A 25383-nucleotide genomic window follows, 5' to 3' on the forward strand; every position below is an offset into this window, starting at 1 on the left:
GTAAGTTCAAAGCCAGCCTGGTCTACAGAGTTGGTTCCAGGACAGCCAGGGCTACACAGGGAAACTCGATTTTGTTTTTCTTTTTAAGTGGAACCTTGCTATGCTGAATACCTCAGCTCCAAGGATCGTGTCTCAGACTCCTAACTAGGACTAAGGCTCTATCTTGGTGGCTCACAGAAAATCAAAAAGCTAACTGAGGACTGAAATCACTTCCTCACATCAATTTTACTCCCTCAGAGCACTGTCATGGCTGGAGTTAGCCCATTCAATACTTGCTCCCTTGAGGATGGTCCATAAGATAGGCACCATCATCTCTGACCACTGCCTCAGTCACCAGAACGGAGGGAGAACAGTATGTGCACAGAACTAGTAGCGCTCATGAAGCATCTGCTCAGTGAATGAATGCAGTGACATAAAACCCAGAAAAGATGGTCCCTGGAGGAACACTGAAAGTTAACCATTTGGAAATATGCTCAGCAATGGCTGTCCCCAGGGAAAATCACAGAATGTAGAAAGGCAGCACTAGCCATGGATGCATGAACCTACATTCATACACAAGAGCACACACACACACATTATACACAAGATGCACCCCACACACTAAATAAATATGTAAGAAACAGGTGGCCACAAGTGTTAGCCAGACTGTGGAGAAACAAAATTATAAAATGCCAGGACAAAGATATATCCACAAAGTTCTTTGGAACATAATTTTGTATCCAAAAAGTTAAATGCAGAGTTTTGTGATTAAAACCCAGCATAAGTTATACTCCTATGCAAACACACACAGGTTCGTACATACACACAAAAAATTATGAAAGGTGCAGTGCAGAATTCCTGGCCAGGCATGTTGGCATATGTATATAGTCCCAGTACTTGGAGGTAAAGACAGGAAGATCAAAAGGTCAAAGCCAGCTTCAACTACAGAGTGAGTTTAAGACCAGCCTGGACTACATAAAAACTTATCTCAAAAACAAACAGAATTAAAAAAACCGTGTTATCCACAATAGTTTAAAGTGTGTGAGAGGGGACCCAAATAAACATCAATTGACAAAAGAATAAGCAAACTTCATAAATAAATCTACACATTTTAATACAAGGACAATTCTACAACATGGATGAACATTGAAAACACTGATGTACGTAGACGCAGCCAGACACAAAAGGTCATGTAATTCCATTTACAATGGAATATCACGCACTGGCAAATCCAGGCAGATGAGTGGTTGCTAGGAAGAGGGCAAGTTGCTCACAGGTGTGAGGTTACTTGCCAGAGTGATACAAACACCTGCAACTAAGACGGCGGTGACAACTAGACAACCTGTGACTGCACTACCTAACATCACTGAACTGTACACTGAAAGTACAAGGTAGGCTGCATTTGCCCAGTGCCGCTGTCTACCACCTGTGCTCGAAATACCTGTTATAAGCCTGACACTACAATGCACTGTTAAGAGGCACCTTAGCAAGCTAGGCATGAGATGGGCTGCCCTTCCTCACCTGTTTCCAAGGATTGCACATAAGAGCAGTGGCACTTATGGTCTGAGGCCCTTCCCAAATCTGCGTCATCAGAATGGCCCTGACACATGAACATGGACGGTTATGTGTAGTTTCAAAAATCATGTGACAAAAACATGTGTCCACCAATGTACAAATGTGAGAACTCAGAGTTAAGATTCTATTTTCAACTTTACACCTTTAAGTGCTTCCGGAGGTAAGAGGCTGGGGGTTAGGAGCTTAAGAGGCGGTATGGAGGGCTGGAGAGATGGCTCAGGGGTTAAGAGTACTGGGTATTTTTCCAGAGGTCCTGAATTCAATTCCCAGCAACCACATGGTGGCTCACAACCATCTGTAATGAGATCTAGTGCCCTCTTCTGGCCTGCAGGGATACATGCAGGCAGAACACTGTGTACATAATAAATAAATAAATCTTTAAAAAAAAAAAAACAAAACAAAACCCAAAGAGGCGGTCTGGCACCAAATACATACTAATGAACCTATTAACATTAATCTCCTAAAATCTGGGGAAAAAGGATTCTATTTTTTTGGCAGGAGTGTACCCAGTGCTAGAGCATGTGCTAAGCACATACAAGGCTAGGTTCCATTCTTAGCACCAAAGAGGAAAAAATAAAAAAACAAAAAAACAGTAGAAAGATTTCTATCTCCATTTTCATCTAGTGAAGAATTGGCCTCACCAGCCAGATCATAGCCCCCAGTGAGTCAGACAAACAGAGAGGAGTGGCTTACTTCAAAGATGCTGCCATCCTGATGTACTCAGGAGCTTTCTGGTCAACTTTCTCCATGCAAAGTCGTAGTTTCTAAGAACAAAAGGAAGAAGTGAGTGCTACACTGAAGACAGGAACTCTGACATAGAAGCCAACCTACACTAGAGCCATAAATAAAAGGCCCCTCTAAAACACTGGCTTGTTTTGTTTTGTTATTGTTAGTTTCCTTATGGATAGACTATTTTCTAAACAGAAAATCTCACAGGAGGGAAAGAACAGAGGTGGACCTTTGGACCAGATGTTTTTGAGAGGCAGCCTTCCAGAGTACAATGTGTCTAGACGGGGAAGAGGAATCAGCCACTGTGTTCTCTGCCAGGTGATGCCAGCTACCAGCACATGGCACTGCCAGGGCTCTCCTCAAAACAGTAGGTAAATATGACCTGCAGATGGCCGTCCAGTGCACATTGAGAACATTCTTCCTTGGCTCAGAGTTTTGCTCAAGTAACTTCCTCTGCCCAGGCTGATCCCTGCTCCCAGTGTCCTTCACTTCCCCACCTGTCTCCCAAACTAGTTCTCCTCAACCCACAGGTGTCACCTGGTCATTAGGAGGCTTGCCTACCCTCATTCCCAGATTTTTTTTTTCTTTTTAAATTTGTTTATTTTTGTTTGTTTTAAATAGGGTCTTTCTATGCAACCCTGGCTGGCCTGGAACTTGCTATGTAAACCAGGTTGTCATCAAACTAACAGAGACCCACTTGCTTTTGCCTCCTAAATGCTGGGGCTAAAAGGGTATACCACCATATCCAGTCCAGATGTCCTTTACACACTCTATTTCCTCTTGCATACCAACTGATTTTAGATGTGTACTGGAGATGAAACCTACAGCAAGAGGTCTACCACGGAGCCACATTGACTTCCCTCCCTCTTAGTGTGCCTCCACTTAGGTGCTCCAGGGCACTGGAGGCAATGAAGACTAAGGTAGCTGAGACTCAGAAGAGACTCTCAGCTGACAGGCAGAAAACAGACAAGCCCTGAAAACACTTAGCAGCTCAAACTGATAAAGACCAAAACTCCCAAGTGGGATTCCCAGGGCCCTTGCAGCCCACAGTTCACTACATCTTCAGCTTCTGTCTTTCCACAGAACCTGGTCATGCACAGAACAACCACTCTTCCCTGCTTGTCTTGTGCCTCCTTCCTTTCGAGTGGGTGAGGGCAGATAGGAAAATGAGTTTGCTACCACACACCCAGGATGACAGACTCTGACTCACCCAGGGCCCTAGCTGGGAAATCATATCATGGCCCTTGGGTGGGAACTGAAAGTGATTTAAGGGAACAACTTCCCAGAGCACTCTCTAGAACCTGCAGGCAGGTGTACAGCAAACAGCCGAATCTGCCTGGCGTGCGTCACCTCGTAGAGCTTCACGATGTCAGGTGTGTGCTCCTTCTCGTCCATCTGCTGCTCTCTCTTGAGCAGCTTGTCCTTGCAGTGTGTGCAGCAGCGGATGCGGTCATCATCCTTCTCGTCCAGGACTGAGCTGACACTGCTCATGCTACTGATGCTGCCACGGCGGGAGCCATGGACACTGTTAGGTGACTGGCTGGGGCTGGTATGGGTGCTCAGGGAGTCCTTGCTGGCACTGGTGAGCTTATCTACAAACCATAACAGACAGGCAGCAGTGACCCCTCAGCGCCACTTACCCCACCACCTGCGACTGCAGCACTCAGGCCACAGATGTGATTTGGGAAGTAAGAGCAGGCTTCACTTCTGGACAAGAAGGACCTACTCCTCTGCCACAGGGGTTAGAAAAGAATGCTGTTGCCAAGCAGATCAGGTCCAAACAGCCTGTTGTGACCTGTCTTTGGGGCTTGCAATACTAATCCTAACCTGGCCATGCCATACTCACTTCCTCTGTTTGCCCCATTTCTCCACACAACCCACATTCTCCAGAGACTTTCCTCTGTATCCCTCCCACCAGTCCCTAACACCTGGTGCTCACCCCTTCCAAGCTTAGCTCAGATACATACCCTCTAGGAAGCAAAGATCTGCCCTTCATATCATTTCCCATTATCCATTTGGAGCCACATTCCTTTTTCTCCCTGTCCAACAGCTGTATATATATATACAGAGCTGCCCTGTGAATCAGCAACTATTGGGTAGAAACTGTCTTATACTCATAGGCCTAACACAGCCATCAAGGCCCCCTGATAGCATCTGCCCAGGTAAAAAGCCCAAAAGCAGAAAGGTGAGCAGCGTCCTGAAAGGAGGTAGGTTCCAGGGAGAAAAGAAAGTATCAAGGTAAAGAAAGCAGACACAAGAACTAGGCAGACAAAAAGTGACTTTGCCCCGTGTTGTCCAAAGCCTCATAGCCAAGTGTGTACAAATAATAGAACTCTGGTGTTGCTAACCCATGCTCTGGAACCCAGAGCCTTGACCATACTAGGCCAGTGTTCTTTCACTGAGCTGCATCCCAATCTTCCTTTAGCAGTGTCTAAGCAGCTGATCTGCAAAGGACTGGAGCATCAGGTCCACTTGTACTTTTACAGCCTTGTTATTCCAGGTCTCACCTATGCCCTGCACATTTCCCATAGCAACTCTCCCTCCTCAGCTACTCAGCTCACCTCCCTGGGGACTTAGTACCAGGACCCCTTGATGTTCTTTACTCGGCCTAGAATGCTAACAACCCATTTTCTTTCAAGGCACTTCACTGACATCACATGTGGACCCCATGCCTCCATGCTTCCTTTCACTGGAGCCTCCATGGCACTTAGCACTTCCCAAAAACCATTAGTCTTTCTGTATGACACTGAGATGTTTGAAAATTTTATCATAAGGAGAGGAAAAGAACCACGGCTCACTTTTCAAATCCTCTGACCCAAAACCTTACCTGCACTTCTAGGCATAGCTGACACAGAGCTGCTCAGCTTCTCCCTGATGAAGCAATTGTGTGTGTGAGTCTCTAGCTCCCCTGCTAGATTTCCTTGGAGAAACAAGCAATGCCTTACAGACTAGAAATGTTCAAATAACCACTTGTGAGCCAATTGAGCCTCCGCCCTGTTTGTGTATAGCTCTTAAACTAAATGTTTTTTACTCTTTTTACTTTTGTTTTGAGACAGGATCATCTCACTCTGTAGCCCAGGCTCAATCTTACAGTAGTTTTCCAGCCTCAGCTTCCCATGTGCTGAAGTTACAGGAGCCACTACATCTAGGCTTACCTTTGCTTGTTTGGTTTTAGTTTGAGACTAAGCCTCAATATGTAGTCCAGGCTGACACTAACCATGTTGGGACCCTCTGATTCTGCCTCCCAAATGTGCACACACCCAGATGGTTTTTAAGAAGTTGCTCCTATTTTTTTTTAACTAAGAAGAAAGGGAAGAGACCATGTGTGCCCACAAAGCCTAAGATAGTTTTCATCTGATTCCTTATTTAAAAAAAAAAAAAAAAAAAATTCAGGGCTGGGTGGTGGTGCACACCTTTAATCCCAGCACTTGGGAGGCAGAGGCAGGTGGATCTCTGAGTTAGAGGCCAGCCTGGTCTACAGAGCAAGTTCTGGGGTAGCCAGAGCTACACAGAGAAACCTGGTCTTGCAGCAGGGAAAGAAAAGAAAAAACAATAAACAAACTATTAAAAAAGAAAAAGAACAACAACAACAACAAATCTCTGGACTGGCGAGATGTATCATAGGTTAAAAAGTGCTTGCTGCTCTTGCAGAGGACCCAGGTTCAGTTCCCAGAACCCATATAGTGGCTTACAACCATCTGTAACTCCAGTTCCAGGGACTCCAACACCCTTTTCTGAAAAAAAAGGAAAAAAAAAAGCACACCAGCTGTACAGGCCACTATATCCTTGGGCCTTAGCACAGTGTCTAGGCTGTAGTGGGCTTCATGAACTCAACAAATAGATGAAGGAAGATTCTGTGGGCCATTAATTAAACAAGTGGTCCCAAGGGCCTAGGCACAATCACTAGTCCCAAAAGAGATGAGGGCCCAGGGCCCACAGCCACATCACCTACTTGCCAAGGGCAGGCCAATGAGCTCCATACATTTCTTGCACATGATAGACCCACAGAGGCGGCAGTGGTGACGGCGGTTCCGGATGCTGAACTTATTCCCACAGTCTGGACAGAAAGGGACATCCTGGTCATTGACCCAAGGCACCACGGACTTTTCTATTGCTTTGGAAGGAAAAAAGAAAAAAGCAGCTCAGCATTCTGAAGTTGTTCTCAGGGAGAAAGCCCAAATGGGATGACTGTGAGCAAAGGTCTGGACTTACCTCTAATCTTTGAAGTCTCAGTATTTGTTCTGTCAAATGCAGTGAGCTAAACAGAAAAACACAAAGCCAAATAGAGTTAACCAGTTAAGGGACATGCTCCACACTCCTGCCACTCACACTCAGCAGGCAATGCACATTTGCATTTTTCAAGCCTCACTGGTCGGCCCCAACCCCAGTTATCCAAACAATTTCACAAGGTACATGTTAATTTCAGATCCAGAAGAAACCTCCATACCTATAAGAACTTTCCTGGTCTGGGACTTAGTTGTTGGAAGAGTGCTTGCTAGAGCACCACAAAAATGAAAAAAGGGACTATACCTACAAATGCTACCACATGCCCCCCCACAATCCAGATATATATAGCAAGTGTATCTAGGGTCAGCGCACAACATAATCATGGCAGTGCCACAGGCATAATCTAGCACTACAGGACAAGAAAGGTTACCCAAGATGCCCCCACAACACATACTAGCCCTAGCCCTGACTGAGTACTCAGAGCTGGACACTGCTTGTTGGCTATCAAATGACATTACACACTGAGTGACCGCCTGGAACAACCCCAGAATGAAGTTTTAAAGCAGTAAGTGGAGGTGAAAGGCAGAAAGGGGGAGTGGGCACACAGCAAGTCTATCAGTGTGAGCCATTCACTTTAGGAAGGCCAGTCCTGGCCAAGCCTGTCCTCTGTAGCTCTCTCAGTATCAGATATACATCACTCACATAACATACACTATAGAAACTGAGATTCCTACAAAATTTGTACTTGCAAAATAAAACTACAAAATTTACCTTCTCCAACCTGATTATTAATTTGTTGACTTCAACAACATAGTGGTCAATTCTTGCAGCACGATGTTTTTTAAAGTCAGAAAGATGGCTTCTCACAGCACCTAAGAGGGAAGAGAAGATAAATGAATTGTTAAAGATTCTCATGATGCCTCTCTAGATCCTCAATGAACTGGAAAGCAAGTAAAAAAATTCAAGATTTGGGGCTGGAGAGATGGCTCAGAGGTTAAGAGCACTGACTATTCTTCCAGAGGTCCTGAGTTCAATTCCCAGCAACCACATGATGGCTCACAACCATCTGTAATGAGATCTGGTGCCCTCTTCTGGTCTGCAGGCATACATGCTGTATACATAATAAATAAAAAGTAAATAAATAAATTTAAAAAAAATTCAAGATTTTAGTGCCTTACCAAACCTTTAAAGGTCACAAAGCATAGCAGATGAGGTCATTATTAGAGCTAGTCTGAGTTTAAATTTCAATTCTGCTAGATACTAAGTAACCTTAGACAAGTTACTTAGCTACTTTGTGACTTAGTATAATGTAGCTTCTTATCAAAACAAAAACAATCCCTTCTCAAAAGCCAGGCAGTGATGGCTCTCACCTTTAATCCCAGCACTTGGGAGGCAGAAGCTGGTGGATCTGAGTTAAAGGCTAGCCTGGTCTACAGAGTGAGTTCCAGAACAGCCAGGGCTACATAGAGAAACTATCTTGAGAAACCAAATAATAATAATAATAGTCCCTTCTCAAAATGGGGAGTGGGGGGGAGTAAGTGGTTATATATGCCTTTAGTACAGTTAAACAGATGCCTTCCTCAGTCTAGCATCTAAGACCCAGCATAAATGGTCCCAATACAAATGTTAGCAGGTAGTATCTGACCTCAGTGTATCTGCTCCCAATGCTGCCCTCTGACCTTGCCAGTATTCAGTGCTCTTCCCAGTGACCACTCTAGCAATTAGGACTATGGCAATTAGGAAACAAGCCATCACAAAGTATTATAATTCACTTGTCTGAAATTTCTCCTTTATGCTTCTATTAGCTTTAATATAATTCACAATTGCTGATATATTTCTCAAATATGGAAGTAGACCTCTGAATCCTGACTAGAGTAAGTCCTTTTTGCAGTAAGCTGCTGCGTGCCTGACTGTAACAAAACAGGTCATCCTTCCTATGGCTAGACACTGCTTGCTAAGATCAGCAGAATCCCTAATCAGAGCAGGGACACCATACACATAAACATGGTACCTCATCCGTCTAGTTTTATCTGTACCTTATGTGGTCTGAGCCTATAGCCACCACTACTGCTTCAATACTAGACAGTGCTCTGGATCCAGCTTTGCATTCACTCTGCTGTAGACTTAGAGACATAGAAAACAGGAACTTAGGGCTAGAAAGAGGGTTCAGCAGTTAAGAACACACAGTGCTCTTGCAGGATCCAAGTTCAGTTCTCATCACCCATATCAGATAGCTTACAACCACCTATAACTTCAGCTCCAGGTAATACGATACCCTCTTCTGGACCCCACAGACAACTGTATACATATATGCACATACTCACACACAGACACACAAAATTTAAAAAAATAAATACATTTTAAAAATTAAAAATAAAACAGTAGCTTTGTGGGCGGGGAGTTGGGGTTTTTCAGTGGTGCAGCTGCCTATGAGTCACTCATGTTCCTGTAAATAACCCTAATAAACTCATTTATCTCACCAAACTGGACTGGTGGGAACTTTCTTTGTTCTGTCTGCATCCTCCTTATTTGAAGTGAACAGGTGTTTCCTTTACAGGTCCCCAGAAAGTCATGTAACAATGGCATTATTTGTAAAGCATTTTCTCCTGCAGTGATAAAAATGTTTGTGTATACTCACAGTGAGACCACTGACCACAGAGGGATATTGCACAGCTGAAGTGTGTGTAATAGAGGAAATGGAAGTTACATTTTATTTGATTCATTACTGAAATTTCAATAGCCACATACAGCTAGTGGCTACTGAAGTGGACAGCACAGTTCTAGGATTTAATGCCACCTTCCCCAGTGGCAATTAGTGACCCTGGTAAACACCCCTTCCTTTCTTAGGGCCTTAGTTTTCTCTGTATTTTTTTTAAAGATTTATTTTTATTACTTTTATTTAAATGTGCATGTGTATGTCTGTGTGTGCATGCTGTGTATGTGTGGGTGTTGTAGTGGTTGGAGCAGGCAATCTCACAAGGGTTTTGAATATGGAAGTAAAGTAAACCACTATGAAAGAAACATTACTTATCCACTTTATGGACAGAAAATATTTATTGGGCTGAGTTTGTAGCCCAGTGTCAAGAGCACAGACTCAGCATGGATGAGGCACATAGATGCACAATAAGCATTGAATGAAAGGATAAATAAAATTTTAAATTCCAGCAAACAAATTAGTGATTGTTATCAATCCAATCCACAGCTACAGAATATGTAAGATGAGACACTTTAGCTCAGCGAATGTGGCATATTTTTGTTAACAGCTTTACTGACATGTAATTTCTGTACATATAATTCAATATTTAAAGCACAGTAATCCTGCATGTCGTTAATCCCAGCATTTGAGAGGCAGAAGCAGAAGCAGGCAGATCTCTCTGAGTTCAAGGCTACCCTGTTCTACAAAGGGAGTTCCATGACAGTCAAGGCTACATAGAGAGTACCAGTCTCAATTTAAAAACACAAAAATTAGAAGTCATTCTAAGCATATTAATTCAATGGTTTGGATTTTGTTGTGGGGGGCTGTTTGGTATATTCACAAGACTGAATAGTCATAAAAAGAAATTTTAGACTATTTTTATCAATTTAAAAGTAGAGTAGAAGCTGGGTGTAGTGGAAAACATCTTTAATCCCAGCACTCAGGAGGCAGAGGCAGGCAGATCTCTGAGTTTGAAGCCAGTCTGGTCTACATAGTGGGTTCCAGGACAGCCAAAGTTACATAGCAAGAACCTATCTCAAAAAAAAGGGAAAAAGAAGTAGAGTAAAGCTGGGGATATAGCTCTGTAGCATAACACTTGCCAGGGCCCTCGGTTCTATCCCCAGCACTTCCAGTTTAAAGTAACTAAGCAGATGAAGTCATAATTATGCACATCAGAAAAGTAAGATGCTCAGTGCCTATCACTTGTCAGGTAACCTGTAAGGAGACAGATCTGTCAATGGGGTCTGTGACTAGGCTGACAGGAGATAAAACAGAATGACATTCTCCTGCTGCAGTTTCATAGCTGTTTGATCCTCAGCAGGGACAGTGACACTTGAAGGAGACCACACATACAACTCATTTAACACACTGCCTAACTTAAAAGAGATCTCAGCTCCTTCCCTTCCATTTCTCTCCTTGTGAGGACATAAGGCCAATACAATGCTTAACCCTTAGGGTTTACTGAAGCTTTCTCAATCAGCTCAAACAATGCAAGTAGGAAGATGACTTGTTGGGAAGAAGGGGTTCATTGGGAGAGAGGAGGGGAGCAGAGAGGATGGTAGAAGGGGATGTGATGACTAATCCTTGCTTGTCAACATGTCTGTATCTGAATCAACTAAAATCCAAGCTGCTGAGGACTCCTGTGAGGGACTTTCTTTATTAGATTATTTGAAACAAGATCTGTATTAAATCTGATGGCAGCCCATGTGAAAGGCTGGAAGAAGGAAACTTTGCTTTTAGTCTGCTTGCCCTCCTTCCCGTTGGCAAGTTCATCTATCCTGCTGCTGCAGCCAGTACTAAATCCAAATTCTTCAGGATTCTAACACAGACTGAAGACCAGCAGCTCTCCAGGGATCCTCTAGGATACAGCACCAGATTGTGACTACAGAGACTAGCAACTACCATATTCCCAGCCTTTCAGTCTTGAGACAGCCATTGAACTGCCAGGACCATATTCTATCGGTTCTGTTTCTTTTGAGAACCTGACTAATACAGGGAAAATATAATCAAATTGTGTATGTGTGTGATTGTGAGATTGTGATATAAAATTTTAAAACTGAAAAACAAAATTACCTAAAACAGGGTGGCTATCCCATAAGCACTGAATGAATGAATGAAGTTTCTTACCAAGCTCCTGGGGTTCCCACATGTAAGGATCAACCCCTCCATAGCTGAATGATTCATATCCCTGGGTCCCTGGTTCCACTCGATCATCCCCTTCGCGTTTCAACAACTTGTTCTTTGCTTTCCTAGCCTTCTGAACAAGACCTTGAAGAAATGAAAAACACCACAAATGAGCCCAAGATTATATAAAAATAATCATCCTTATTTTAAAATGCACAAGAACATTTGGATCCCCAAAGAAATGCAGCAGTGAGGGAAACACCTAATTACCTTATACCCCACAGAAGTCACCACCAGCAGAATGCTGTTCATGTTTCCAACATACAGGCTAAGTTAGCACTTACTCCCAAGTTTAATAGTCCATCTAAACAAAAGGAGCCAAATCAAACTCAATGAGGGAACCAGGATGGTGGATTTTTGTTTGTCTGAGACAGGCTCTCTCTACATAGCCCTGACTATCTTGGAACTTGCTACATAGAACACTTTTGCCTTGAACTAGAAGAGAGATATCCACCTAGCTCTGTCACTCAAGTGCTGGGATTAAAGATGTGTGCTACAAGCCAGGTGGCGGTGGCAGGCAGATCTCTGTGAGTTCAAAGTCAGCCTGGTCTACAGAGCAAGATACAGGGCAGGCACCAAAAAAAAGTACACAGAGAAACCCTGTCTCAGGAGAAAAAAAAAAAAAAAAGTGTGCTACTACGCCTAACACACCTCTTCATTTTGCAAACAAGACTGAACTACTTTGGATGATAAAGAAACTTGCCTGGCAGCCTTCTCAGGGGCCCAGTTAACTAATCCATACATCTCTGAAAACAAACCAGAGGCTACAATCAATTTTCAACCACCTTTTCCTCTGCCTACTATAAAAGGGCTAACCTCAGCTGGACCAGGGCCAGGGTTCAAACCTACATACCACTTTTCAAAAATGGTGAGTTGATCTTGTCTGCTTAAAACTGCCCCCAAGAGGCCAGTGAGATAGCTCAGGAAGTAAAAAGCACTTGCTACCAAACCTGAAGAGCTGTATTTGATCCCCAGGACCCACATGGTGGGAGAGAACTTATTCCCTTAAGTTGTCCTCTGACCTCCACATACATGCCATCGCATATGCCCTGGACCAAAACAAAAATAAATGAATAAATGCAATTTTTAAAACTGCCTTTGAAATCTGATACCTATGTACAATATTTTAGTGTTCCATTTCTTATTGTTTACAAATATAATACCTATGGGCATGACAGTACACACCTTTGGTCCCAGCACTAAGAAGGCAGAGGCAGGCAGATATCTGTGGGTTCAAGGCCATCCTGGTCTACATAGTGAGTTCCAAGCTAGCCAGAGCTACACAGAGAGACCTTATTTTAAAATAAATTAAATAAACATCATAAAATTTTGAAGGATCAATAGACCAAATGGAGAGATGAAATGCTTTTAAAGAAAAAAATTCTATGTCAATCTTTCCTTTCTCTCTCACTTCCTCTTTTGATTTTTTGAAAGGCCAGCTTCTAACCTGCAGCAAGCTCCATTCCCACCTCTGCCTCTCCAGCACTAGGACTACTAAAGCACGAAGACCTGCAACCTAAGAATCTACCCAACCAGGGCACGGTGAGACATACCTGTAATCCAAGAATCTCTAAGTGGAGGCAGGTGGATCAGTATAAGGACATCCACCACTACGTTAGAGGCCAGCCTAGGTACTATAAGAAACTTTGTTTAAAAACAGAACAAAACAAATGGGGCCTTCCAGATGGCTCAGCAGGTAATGCTTACAGCCTGAATGCCCGAGTTCAATCTCCAGGACCCACATAGGATGAGGAGAGAACCAATTATCGTAAGTTGTCCTCTGATTTCCATACACTGCCATAGTATATATGTGTCCACATATATAAATACATACACTAAATAAATAAATGTAATAAAAGTTTATATCAGAAACATTAAAAAAAGGAATTTCATCTTAACAAAATGACTACTAGTGTTAAAAGAATGTTGGTTCTTTTGAGGTAGAAATAGAAGGAATAAAAACAAGAGGGTATTTTTCCTTCTGTGTGGAAGCCAGGGCCTGGCAAGTGCTGTATGAGCCATACCCTACTCTGCAGAAGGCCCATCCTGGAGGACATTTATTTATTTATTTATTTATTTATTTATTTATTTATATTTATTTATTTATTTATTGGTTTTTCAAGACAGGGTTTCTCTGTGTAGCTTTGTGCCTTTCCTGGAACTCACTTAGTAGCCCAGGCTGGCCTCGAACTCACAGAGATCCGCCTGGCTCTGCCTCCCGAGTGCTGGGATTAAAGGCGTGCGCCACCACCGCCCGGCCCTGGAGGATCTTTATTAAGTTTCTTTCCATGACACATTTTCATGCTATGTATATTTCCTAGATTCACATCTCTAACATTCTTTAAACAGTCTAAACATTTTCCTCTATTAGAAAAGTTCCTGTGGGGCTGGAGAGATGGCTCAGAGGATAAGAGCACTGGCTGCTCTTCCAGAGGTCCTGAGTTCAATTCCCAGCAACCACATGGTAGTTCACAACCATCTGTAATAAGATTTGGTGCCCTCTTCTGGCCTGCAGTCATACATGCTGTATACATAATAAATAAATAAATCTAAAAAAAAAAAAAGAAAGAAAGAAAAGTTCCCGTAAGGAGATGCAGAGATGGCTCAGAAGTTAAGAAATTTGCTGCCCTTCAGAGGATCTGGGTTCAATTCCCAGCATCCACATGGGGGCTTGCAATTGCCCATAACTCCAGTTCCAGGGGATTCAGTGTTCTTTTCTAGCTTCTGTGAGCACCAGGCATACAAGCAGTGCATAGACATACACACAGGCAAAACATCCATATCCATAAAATAAAAATAATAAAAATTTAAAAAGTAAAAGGTTACCATGGAAGTCTGAGGACACCTCTAACTTTTCTACAGTCTGGCCTATCTAGTCATCTAGTCCTCTGAGTAGCATGGTGTATGACTGAGGTCAGCAATGCCAAGATAGGAAGCTCTTTGAAACCTTTTGGTTGTCCACAGGAAGCTTAGATAATCTGGTTTGGGGATTTCTCCCCGCCCCCTCATTTTTCCTGGAAGTTGCAAAGTATGCTGTGATCAGAATAGAAGAGTCTTTCACCATCAGAGATGCCTTGCAGAAAAAGCTACATAAGACTTGTGGCAGAAGATCTGGGATCCAGGCCTATTTCTGCCAATTGCTGTGGCTTTGGAAACATTACTGGTCAACTCTGAGCCACATTAACCTATAAAATTACACCACACATCTTCCAGTAGGGTTGCTGGAGAGTAGTGACATGACAGTGCATATGACAGACAGGAACTGCCAACATGACAGAGCACCACCCTTTCCTGGACTCCCTTTAGCAGAGTCTAGTTCTGCTTCAGCATCTGGAGTCAGCAGTTTCCTGGACAATCACAGCCCTGAGGATTCTAAAATGTCTGACTTCATCATGTTCTTGTATGCAAGTTGTAACAAATGTTATGTTGGATATTCCCAGCATTTTTTTGTTTGTTTGTTTTTGTTTTTTGAGATAGTGTTTCTCTGTGTAGCTTTGGCTGTCCTGAAACTCACTATGTAGACCAGGCTGGCCTTGAACTCACAGAGATCCACCGGCCTCTACTTTTGGATTACTGGGACTAAAGGCATTTGCCGCCACCACCACCTGACTCATTTTCTTTTTTTAAATGAACTGAAAAATGGAGTATGGAAGTCCAGGGACAAATATTTGATTATAAGAAGCATGTGAGTCACATGTCTGGAGAACAGAGTCCACTAGAAACACCATCTGGTGGTTCAGCCCTTCTTTCCACCCAGTACAGATTATAAATCAAGTGTCCACACTCTGACTCTTGTGATCTCCAGAAATGCTGCCACATGAGAGATGAAACTTAGAGCTCACTAGAAAAGTGAGCTCCAGAGGAGCAGAGACTTATTTGGAGGTTAGAACAATAGGTACAGTCAAAATTATCTTTGAAGATTTCTCTGTACAACTGGAAGCTTAAAAAAAAATGCTAGACAGCAGTGGCACACACATTTAATCCCAGCACTCAGGAGGCAAAGGCAGGCAGATCTCTGAATTCAAGGCCAGCCTGGTCTACAGAGTGAGTTCCAGGACAGCCATGGCTACACAGAAAAATACTGAGCTGCAAAAGGCAGGGTCTAGCCAAGGAAGGAGGGATGGCAGAAAGGCTTAAATTAGTAACAGGCAAATGGTGTGTATTGGGCCTCTATTTTTTGCTGTTATTGTTTTGTTTTGTTTGGAGACAGGGTTTCTCTGTGTAGCCTTGGCTGTGCTAGAACTCACTATAGACCAAGCTGGCCTCAAATTTATGGAGATCTGCCTGCCTCTGCCTCCCAAGCACTGGGATTAAAGGACTGGACCACAATTGCCCAGCTGGGCCTCCACTTTTATAGCAAAGGATAAGCATTCCTGTCCAAACCATCCCAGGCTGAGGGTGAGATAATCTGAGTAATCCAGTAAGAGACAACAGATTACAATGGCTATGTTTATTAGCTTAAAGCCAGGCTTACTCCATTTGGGTGACTTTGGGTAGGTTATCTAACCTCTCTTAATCTGGTAACCTAGCCAACAAAATGAAACTCACAGTAGCATAGCTGTCATGTGTATTAAATAAGATAAATAAGGGCCGGGCCCAGTGGCACACACCTTTAACCCCAGCACTCAGGAGGCAGAAGCAGAGAGATCTCTGAGGCTAGCCTGGTCTACATATTGAGTTCCAGGGCAGCCAGGACTACATAGAGGACTCTGTCTTAAAAAAAAAAAAAAAAAGTAAATAAATACACAAAGAGAAACAACAATGCAGAGAACAGAGAGTACTGGATATCTGCTTGCAACTATTATTATCAGCATCCTAACCCAGTGGGAACGTGGAAGCCTATAAATCTACTCTATTAAGTAAGGTCTCTTTAATAAAATGAAATGAGCAAAACCCTCGCCTCTTACTTTTAATTTGTCCTTTGACATCACGATCTTCTGAGTGTTCTTCTTCATAATGTGACTGAAGCTGATAGAAAGACTGAAGGTCCTTCAGGCACAAAGGGCACAGGAAGCCTTCCCTCACTTCCCCTGGGTCATCAAGAGAAGCCATAGTTGTGCTCCTCTCAACCCCAGGAAGGCAGGACCCTCATGCCAAGTCAGCTTGATTCCTCCCAAGGGAGCAGGATTCTGGCAGTGTTAGCTTAAGCAGGCAGTGAATGGATAATCCGGAAGTGACATTGTGGCTTTCGATGAGATTTCCTCTCTTCAGCAGGAGGAATCTAAGAAAAACACAAGTCGATTGAGACAAATTAGTAGCAAACAAAAGGTTTCTTTGTTTTTCCCACAGTTCAACAAAGGTACAAGTTTGTAACAACAAGGTTAATGTTTGGTACAAGTTTATGAAAACAAACTGTTTCTCAAATTCTTAGACCAAGACAAAACCCAAGAAATCTGTCTCCAAGACCTTGGGGCCACAAATCACAGCACAGAGTGGGAGAGTTTGTTTAGCTAGACTTGCGGGGTGCTTTGGACGGACTGCAGAGGGCACTGAGGAGGGCACCCTCTAGTCCTCAAAGCTGAAGGGTGGCAGCAACTCAGAAAATAAGTAAATGGGACCCCAGGGGCCTGTTGTTTCCCTTAAGAATTAGATTAAGAAATTAAGAAATCTGACCAGCATGATAGCACACGCCTTTAATCCCAGCACTCAGGGAGGTAGAAGCAGCAGAGAGATGCCTCTAAGTGTGATGCCAGCCTGGATTACTTGGCAAGTTCCAAGCCAGACATGGCTACCTAGTGAGACCCTGTCTCGAAAATAAGTGAATAAATAAATCTGATGACTACTCACATACAGAGTCTGCCCAGAAAGGCATGAGGCATCACTGAAACAGTCAGGTCCGACCTGTTCTCGCCCCAAGCAGTGGCTGACGGGATCCTCTGAGGGTTGACAGCTTCCTCCTCCTCCTGCCCTGCACTCATCCCTAACAAGAAGTCAAACAGAAGCCGCCCCCGTCCACCCTGGCCACACATAGCAGCTCAAATCTCACCCTGGAGAAACGCCCCTTACTCAAGGCAGGCTCTGGCCAAGATGCCTTCACAACAGCTGCCTCGGGTTCCGTGGGCAGCATACCTGTGAAATGACTAAATAATACAAGACCACAGCCAGCGAGGGGGAGCCTGTGATTTTCGCCATCACCATCAGAGCTCAGCGGTCTGGCGCGGTGTCTGACACACACACACACACACACACACACACACACACACACACACGCGCGCGCGCGCGCGCACAGCATTAATAGGGCTCCATGAGTGGACGAAGTGAGAGACTCTAACATAAAGTCAATTATGCGCCACCACAATCCACCGAAACCGATGCCGCAACCAGAAGCCCAGTCGTGCAAACCCTTGCCTCCCGACTGGCGTGAAGAACCCAGCCAGGGGCACCGCAGAGGTCCGCACGGCCACGTGCACCCGCAGGACCGCGACTCTGCGGGCGCCACGCAACACGGTAGGGGCAGAGACGCGCAGAGGCCCGCAGAACCTCTCATTTCCCCACCGCCTCGTCGCCTCAAACCACACGTCACACCCACCTCAGCCACCGCCGCGTTCTCGGTGGCGGCTCCGAGCTGGCCGGCACCGTCTCTCACGCCCTGAGGCTTCCGAAACGCGGCCGGCAGTCTACTCTCGACCTCCGGCCGCGACTCTGGGCCTCCAGGATTCCTCAGAGACTCGCGGTAGCCATCGCTATCGGCGGCTCGGCGCTCGGCAGGCGCGCCTGGGGGGAAACCGGAAGGCAGACTGACACACGGCGGTCGAGCGCCGAGTCCTCGAGCGCTCAGAGCGGACCAAGACTGTGTGGCCTGAAATTGGAAGGCAGAGGCTTCCGCGCAGGCGCAGTCTCAATGGGGTGGGCCCGGGAGGAGGAGGAGGCGGAGCTTTGTGACTGAGAAATTCTCTCAGGTTCTAGCAACGTATAGCAGGTTTTGGAAGCCTACCACTCGCCCTTCACCCACCCTATAGGTGGAGAAACCAAAGCTTAGACTCTTAAATAATTTGCCTGCAACGTTAACTTTATTTAGAGCCCATTAAAAAGTCCCTGAGGATTTTTGAGGATGCATCAGTGGTTAATAGTACTGGCTGCTCTTCCAAAGGACTCGAGTTTGAGCAACCGCTTGTCTGCTACCAACTGTCTGTAATTGCAGTTCTAGAATGTCCGATGCCCTCTTCAGGCCTCCGTGGACACTGCACGCATAAGATGCACAGACATACATGCAGGCAAAACACACACAAAATTTTGTTTTTTAAAAAAAGGTTTTTAAAGTTTCTGAGTGTGAGGGACTGAAAGTATGTTCAGCACACTGAAGAGACAGAAAGACATGTGATAGAGCCACAGGAGCGTAGAGAGGTTGAAAAGGAGTGTCAGGGACTGGGAGTTGACCCGATTGGTCCTGGTTGGGGTTCAGTTTTCACCATATTCCCATACCTATAATCCCAGTACTCTAGGGATGGAGGCCAGAAGTTGAAGATAATTTTCAACTATATAGCAAGTTCAAGGCCAATCTGGGATACACGAAACCCCATCTCAAAAAGCAAAAACAGCCAGGCGGTGGTGGCACACGCCTTTAATCCCAGCACTCGGGAGGCAGAGGCAGGCGAATCTCTGTGAGTTCAAGGCCAGCCTGTGCTACAGAGTGAGTTTCAGGACAGGCTCCAAAGCTACACAGAGAAACCCTGTATCGAAAAACCAAAAAAAAAAAAAAGCAAAACCAAAAACAAAACAAAAAAAGGTATGGCATTAGCTAGAGCTCTGCAAAATAAGTGGCATTTACAAAAGACAGTGTTGCAGACCAGTCGCCTCTGCACCTAGCTGCACCGTGAAACCACCACAGGGTAGAAACAGACTTATCTATCACTGAGGTCTGTTTGCTTTATAGCCAGCACACCATGTAGACTTTGCAGTAACCTGGGCTTCAGAAGCAGGGGCTTCAGGGAAGATCCAGGGCTTCGGAACCAGAAGGTGGCCTCCATCCCTCTTGCCACCATCCCAGCCCATCATGGCTGTGGCTCTTGGGGAATTACTGTCTGAAGGTGACCTGTGGTCACAGTCTCTACCTCCTTGTTCAGATAAAGTGAAGTGACTCTCTCAGTGGGTCTCTGGCCTAAGCTGATCACTGTACCCCGCCCCCAGCTCAACACTTATGCAGTGGGGCTCCCAACTTGGAGACAGCATTGAGTATGGAGGGGGCAACTGCTGGGAAAAGGGAAAGAACTGGGGTTCCACAGACCCGAGTTCCCACTGCAAGAAAACCTTACTTTCAAACTCTCAATGTGTCCCTTTCCTTCTGTCCTTCCGTTCTCCCACATGCACGTGTAAAGTGGGCTCCAAGACAGACAGTCTCTTTTTATTTCCAAATTGGTGACTATTTTTGTGTGTTTGGTTTGGGGCTTTATTGTTTGCCAGTGCTGGAGTTGGAACCCGGGGTCTCACACAGGCTAGATAAATGCTGTGTCACGGAGCCACATCTCAAACCTGCTTTCTCTATAACGTTGAACTCTGCCAAGATGGTGACTTACCATCAAGCCAGAGGCAAGCCTAACTTTACCTGTCACAAACCTCTGTGTTGGCACTTTCAGAGTGCTCCCTCCCCCCACCAAATCCCGGAATGAGGCAGAATCTGATAGGCAGGACTATTTGAGGCCAGGGAATGACCTTCTAATTCAACCATGATTTAGCCTGTCATCATTTACAAAACCAACATCACACTCACACCTCATTTTCTTCAAAAGCAATGGTAACATGCTGGGCAGCTTGTAAATCAGAATGTAAGTCAGTGGGTTGGCCACTACTGTTCTCAAGTGCTAGGAATGGATCTTTGCATGCATTAGGCAGGTAATGAGCTGCACCCTCAGCCTTCTACTGATATTTTAAGAATGATAGTGACATTCTGGGCATGGTAGGACACACTTGCAATCTGAGTTCTTGAGAGGAACAGGAAGGAGGATCAGGAATTTAAGAACAGCCCTGTTATATAGTGAGATCAAGGCCAGCCTGGGCTACTTGAAATTCTGTCTCCAAAAAACAAAATCAGGGGCTGGAGAGATGGATCAGTGATTAAGAGCACTTGTTGCAGCCCAGCAGTGGTGGTGCATGCCTTTAATCCTATGATTTAATAATATAATTTAATCTCTTGATCCTCAGGGGGCAGAGGCAGGCAGATCTCTGTGAGTTGGAGGCCAGCCTGGTCTATAGAGCAAGTTTCAGGACAGCCAGGGCTACAACACAGAGAAACCCTGTTTCAAAAAAATCAAAAACTAAAACTAAAACCAAACAACAACAACAACAACAACAACAACAAAAACTTGTTGCCCTTCCAGAGGGTGCCAGTTAGGGTTCCAGCACCTACACTGTGGGTTCGAACTGTAACTCCAGTTCCATGAGATCTGATGCCCTCTTCTGACATCCATGAACACCAGAAATGCATGTGGTACACAGACATACATGCAGGCAAAGCACCCATACACATAAAAAATAAAAAAATGATAGTGGAATAGACCAGCATGTGTGCATTAGAGTTTATAAACAATGTGTTCCTTATTTGGTCTTTGAACAATTCTCTTACTGCTTCCTTTTTTTTCAATTTTAATAGAAATTTCATATTTTTATTATTAAATAATTAAATTTATTTATTTTACATCCCAAATCCAGTTTCCCCTCTCCTCTCCTCCCATTCCCTCCCTCACCTCCTACCAATACTATTTCCTTTTTAATAATAATAAGGACTAATATTTACTGAGTGAGTTGTACATGACAGGCTGCATGCATCTTAACTCATTTAATCTTAGTACACTCTTATAAGGTACCACGCTATGAAGAAGCTGCAAATGGAAAGGTTAGATGCTTTGCCCAAGACTCACTGCTGGTGAGTGCAGAACTCTGTCATCTTGCTTTGAGGCTTTCCCAATGCGCACATCCCTTCATCTGTGAAGGCCTGACTTCTGAGACTTCCCATATTAGTCAGCATCTTGTGGGCATCAACCATAGGCCAGGCATAGACAGGGTATTAAGAAGAGGGGTGCTGAAGAGGAAATGGTGGTGTGGGTAAACTTACATCAGAGGAAACTGAGCACATCACATAACTTCCCAAGGGGGCAGCTGTACCCAACACCAGGCCCAGGCCTCTGCCTAATGCTGTGGTTCTGAGAGTTGAGTTTGGCACATCCTGCTGATGGCACAAGGAAACATGACTGATGACAGAAATCCTTTGCCCTGGTCTACAGGACAGGCCGATGGGGCCTTGGACTAGGTTGTGTCCAAGGGAAGTAGAGGGGGGCTGCACAGTATGGCTCAGGAAATAAGCAGAGAGGGGCTTTTTCACCCAGATGAAAATTGAGTTGTCAAGGAGAAGCCTCTGGCACAGGGGGCTGGGACCCTCAATCCTAGGTGTCCTCAAAAGTGTTGCAGAGCTCAGCTCAGAGTGTCTAACCCCTCAGTCATTGGTAACAGCAAATCTTACACTTCTCAGTCCAAGGGATTGGGACCTTGAGCTCTCAGTGCAAGATGAAGAAGTCAAAAGTGGCAAGCAATTGGGAAGCGAAAGAAGGAAGATCCCATGTTCAAGTGCAGCCTCAATTCTACAGATTGAGCTCAGCTCCAACTACACTAGACCCTGTCTCAAACCAACCAGACAACCAAACAACCAGCAAGGACAGGGGCCGGGAAGTAGCTAAGCCAATAAAGTGCTTGGCTCTCAAGCATGAGGACCTGAGTTTGGATCCCTGGCACCCACATAAAGTCAGGTGTGGCGGGGCATGCCTACAATAAAGTGTGTGTGGAGAAAGTTCTCACTCCTACTTCTCCCTACTGGAAAGGAAGAGACAGGGGCTTAGTGGACAGCCAGTCTAGCCAAACTGGTGAGCTTCCAGTTCAGTGAGAGACTCTGTCTCAAAAAACAGTGTGGACAATAGTGAATAAGGAAGATACCCAACGTTGACCTCAAGCCTTCCTATGCAAACTTGTGTGTGTGTGTGTGTGTGTGTGTGTGTGTGTGTGTGTGTGTGTGTATGTGTGTGTGTTAGCCTGGCAGGACTTCTGGTTCAGCTGATGCTGCCAAATATAGTTTTAATTAAATCTCTATTGTTCTATTTACCAATAAAGACTCAGGAGTCAGATGTTGGGGTAAAAACCTGCTAGCTCAGAGATACTGAGAACCAACCAGCTAACCTTCATTTTTGGCCAGAGATCCAGCAAGAGAGTGTCTCTCCAGCTATCCCAAACCAAAAAAGACCTCTAAACTCCAAGTCCCTCCCTACTCCTTCCAGTGTGACTCTCTATCCATATTCCTGGCTCCTCCTTCCTCTCTATGGCTAATTCCTGTCAACTAGTTGCTGGCTTCATATCCTGATCCAAGGTTGATTTTATCAACACAGTATCAGGTTTCACAGTGTGATCAAAAAATCTCACGAAACACACACACACACACACACACACACACACACACACACACAACTGCACACATAAACACAGGCACATCCACATAAGGAATTTTTCTTATAGCAAGGGTATTTAGCACATAACCAATTGCCAGATAAATGTCAGTTAAAGGGTGCGCACTGGGTCTCTGGCTTGAAACATCACTTGTGATAGTATTGCCCCTGGGTCTGAGAGGCCCAGGCCAGAGAGAGGCCTACTCTTCACAATGGCTATGGCTTGTTTCTTCCATATTTATTTTTCAAACGTACTGAAAGCAGAAATAAATGCTTAAAAGATAAGTGAGAAAGATTAAAAAGTGTGCAAAAGGATAAACATGGGACAGGCCCCTCAAGCCGCCTCCTCATCCAGACTTCCATCCCCAGGTGCAACCAATAGATCGGCTGAGATTCAGTTTCACTGTCTCTCTCTGGTCCACTCAGCAAGCCAAGTTGTGGCGAGGCATCTATCTCCCAGGCTTACAAGCTTTCTGGGCAGGTCAGTTACCCCAATCCAAATGCAGGACTGGGTTCAGGATAATCAGAAGGGTGTGAAGACCTATGCCAGCCACCAGAGGGTGACATATAGCCACTTAAGATACACTCAAATGGCCAAGGTTTCAAAAGCTGAGGAGATTTGGCTAGCCCATATTTTCAGTCAGCAGCCTGTGTCCAGCAAAGGAAAGCCAGGCCCCATCCCCAAGTAGCTGTACTGCTGGCCTGAAATTAGCCTCCTTCTCCTGTGATGACCATACTGAACAGCCAATACACGATGTGCCACAGCAGGACACACCGTCCTGTTCTGTAAAGGCTCAGGGCCTTCAACTGAACCTAGACATCTCTTTCTGTCTAGAACCTAGCCTAAGCCTGCTAGGCCTGCAGCTGGTAGAGTCTGTGGGCACCTCTGCCCACCCAGATGCTCTGAGTGGAAACCTTGGACATCTTGATTCCTCTGCTCATGCCTACTTCCAATCCATCAGCAGGTCCTGCCACTGAATAGATCTGGATGATGTCTAGTCTCACAGCAAAACAGCCACCCTGCCATCTCTTATGGGACAGCTGCAGCAGCCTGCCTGCTGCCCCTCCTCACTGGCCTCACCTCAGTCAGACACAAGCCTCCTCTGTTCAGCACCCCCAAAGGACCTGACAGGCTCTGGAGAAGTCAACGGCCTTTGCTAATCTCAGCAGACTCTTGCAGGCTTAGGGCCCCAGCTGAAACAAATGGTTTATTTCCTACTCTTTCTTGCCTGTTCCAGAACATAGTCTCAGGCTTATTCACAAAAAGATAGCAGGCAGAAGCAAATGAGATTCCTTAGACCTGAGCTCTAAGCTATGACAGTATCATTTCTGCTGGCCAAAGTAACTCACAAGACCAGCCTAGATTCAAACACCGAGAAATACAGACTGACCTCCTTCCAAACACCACAAAGGGTGGTGTGTCAGTCATCACCAGCTGCTGAAGCTCAGGGACTTAAAATACTGCTTTCCAGAGGATGGGTCCTTCTGAGTCTGGCTCCTTGGCTTGTGGGTAGCAGCCTCCTCCATCTCTTCACATGGTGGTTTTTCTATGTATATTACTGTCCAGATTTTCTCTAATAAGAATTAGGACACACTCATAACTTTTATTACCTCCTTTTTGCTTCTTTCTTTCAAAAATATTATTATTATTATATTATTATTATTATTATTATTATTATTATTATTATTATTATTATTTTGGTCTTTTCGAGACAGGGTTTCTCTGTGTAGTTTTGGTGTCTGTCCTGGATCTCTCTCTGTAGACCAGGCTGGCCTCGAACTCACAGAGATCCGCCTGGCTCTGCCTCCTGAGTGCTGGGATTAAAGGCGTGCGCCACCACCGCCTGGCCTCGAAAATATTATTAATGAACTGTTTGATAATTTCATACAATGATTTTAGTTTCTTTCTTTCTTTCTTTCTTTTTCTTTTCTTTTCTATTTAAGACAGGGTCTTGATGTGTAGCCCTGGCTAGCCTGAAGCTCACTAAGTAGACCAGGCTGGCCTCAAATTCATGGAGATCAGCCTGCCTCTGCCTCCTGTCTCTGCTGGGGTTAAAGACATATGCCACCGGGGCCTTGTAAAGCCACCGTGCCCAGCTTCATACAGTGTGTCTTGGTCATGGTCACCCTGCTTACTCTCCTAACGCTTCCTAGATACACCAGCATCTCCTCCCCTATAGCTTCATGTCTTCTTTCTGTTCGTTGCTTTTTTTTTTTTTTTTTTTTAAATAATCCATTCAGTCCAATTTGTGCTGCCTACAAGCTCCTGGGTGGGGACCAGACACTGGAGCATAGTCGACCTATCAGTGGCCAAACCCTTAAAGAAAACTGATTCCGGCGGTGGTGGCGCACGCCTTTAATCCCAGTACTTGGGAGGCAGAGCCAGGCGGATCTCTATGAGTTTGAGGCCAGCCTGGGCTACCAAGTGAGTTCCAGGAAAGGCGCAAAACTACACGCAAAACCCTGTCTCAAAAAACCAAAAAAAAAAAAAAAAAAGAAAAAAGAAAAAGAAAACTGACTCTGCTTCCCCAGGAGCCATCAACTATTCATAGCTCCTCAGTTAGGAGGGGG

General features: G+C 44.8%; 1 protein-coding gene across 4 annotated transcripts in view; it reads right to left on the reverse strand.

Annotated features, from left to right (window-relative positions):
• Positions 1-25383, reverse strand: part of Rbsn (rabenosyn, RAB effector) — a 56407-nt gene that overhangs the window by 8412 nt on the left and 22612 nt on the right. For 2 of the 4 annotated variants that reach the window (XM_059258231.1, XM_059258232.1), the window contains exons 2-8: positions 16297-16610; positions 11333-11473; positions 7282-7382; positions 6496-6541; positions 6236-6397; positions 3634-3875; positions 2248-2318 (exon numbers count right to left, since the gene is read on the reverse strand). In XM_059258231.1, coding sequence (XP_059114214.1) covers positions 2248-2318; positions 3634-3875; positions 6236-6397; positions 6496-6541; positions 7282-7382; positions 11333-11473; positions 16297-16441 — 908 coding nt within the window. In that variant the 5' untranslated portion in view covers positions 16442-16610. Of the gene's footprint in view, positions 1-2247; positions 2319-3633; positions 3876-6235; positions 6398-6495; positions 6542-7281; positions 7383-11332; positions 11474-16296; positions 16611-17176; positions 17434-17918; positions 18138-25383 lie in introns of those variants that run through there. The other 2 variants (XM_059258230.1, XM_059258233.1) reach the window with 2 other exon arrangements.

The sequence above is a fragment of the Peromyscus eremicus genome, chromosome 3 (assembly GCF_949786415.1).
Source record: "Peromyscus eremicus chromosome 3, PerEre_H2_v1, whole genome shotgun sequence".
NCBI lineage: Eukaryota > Metazoa > Chordata > Mammalia > Rodentia > Cricetidae > Peromyscus > Peromyscus eremicus.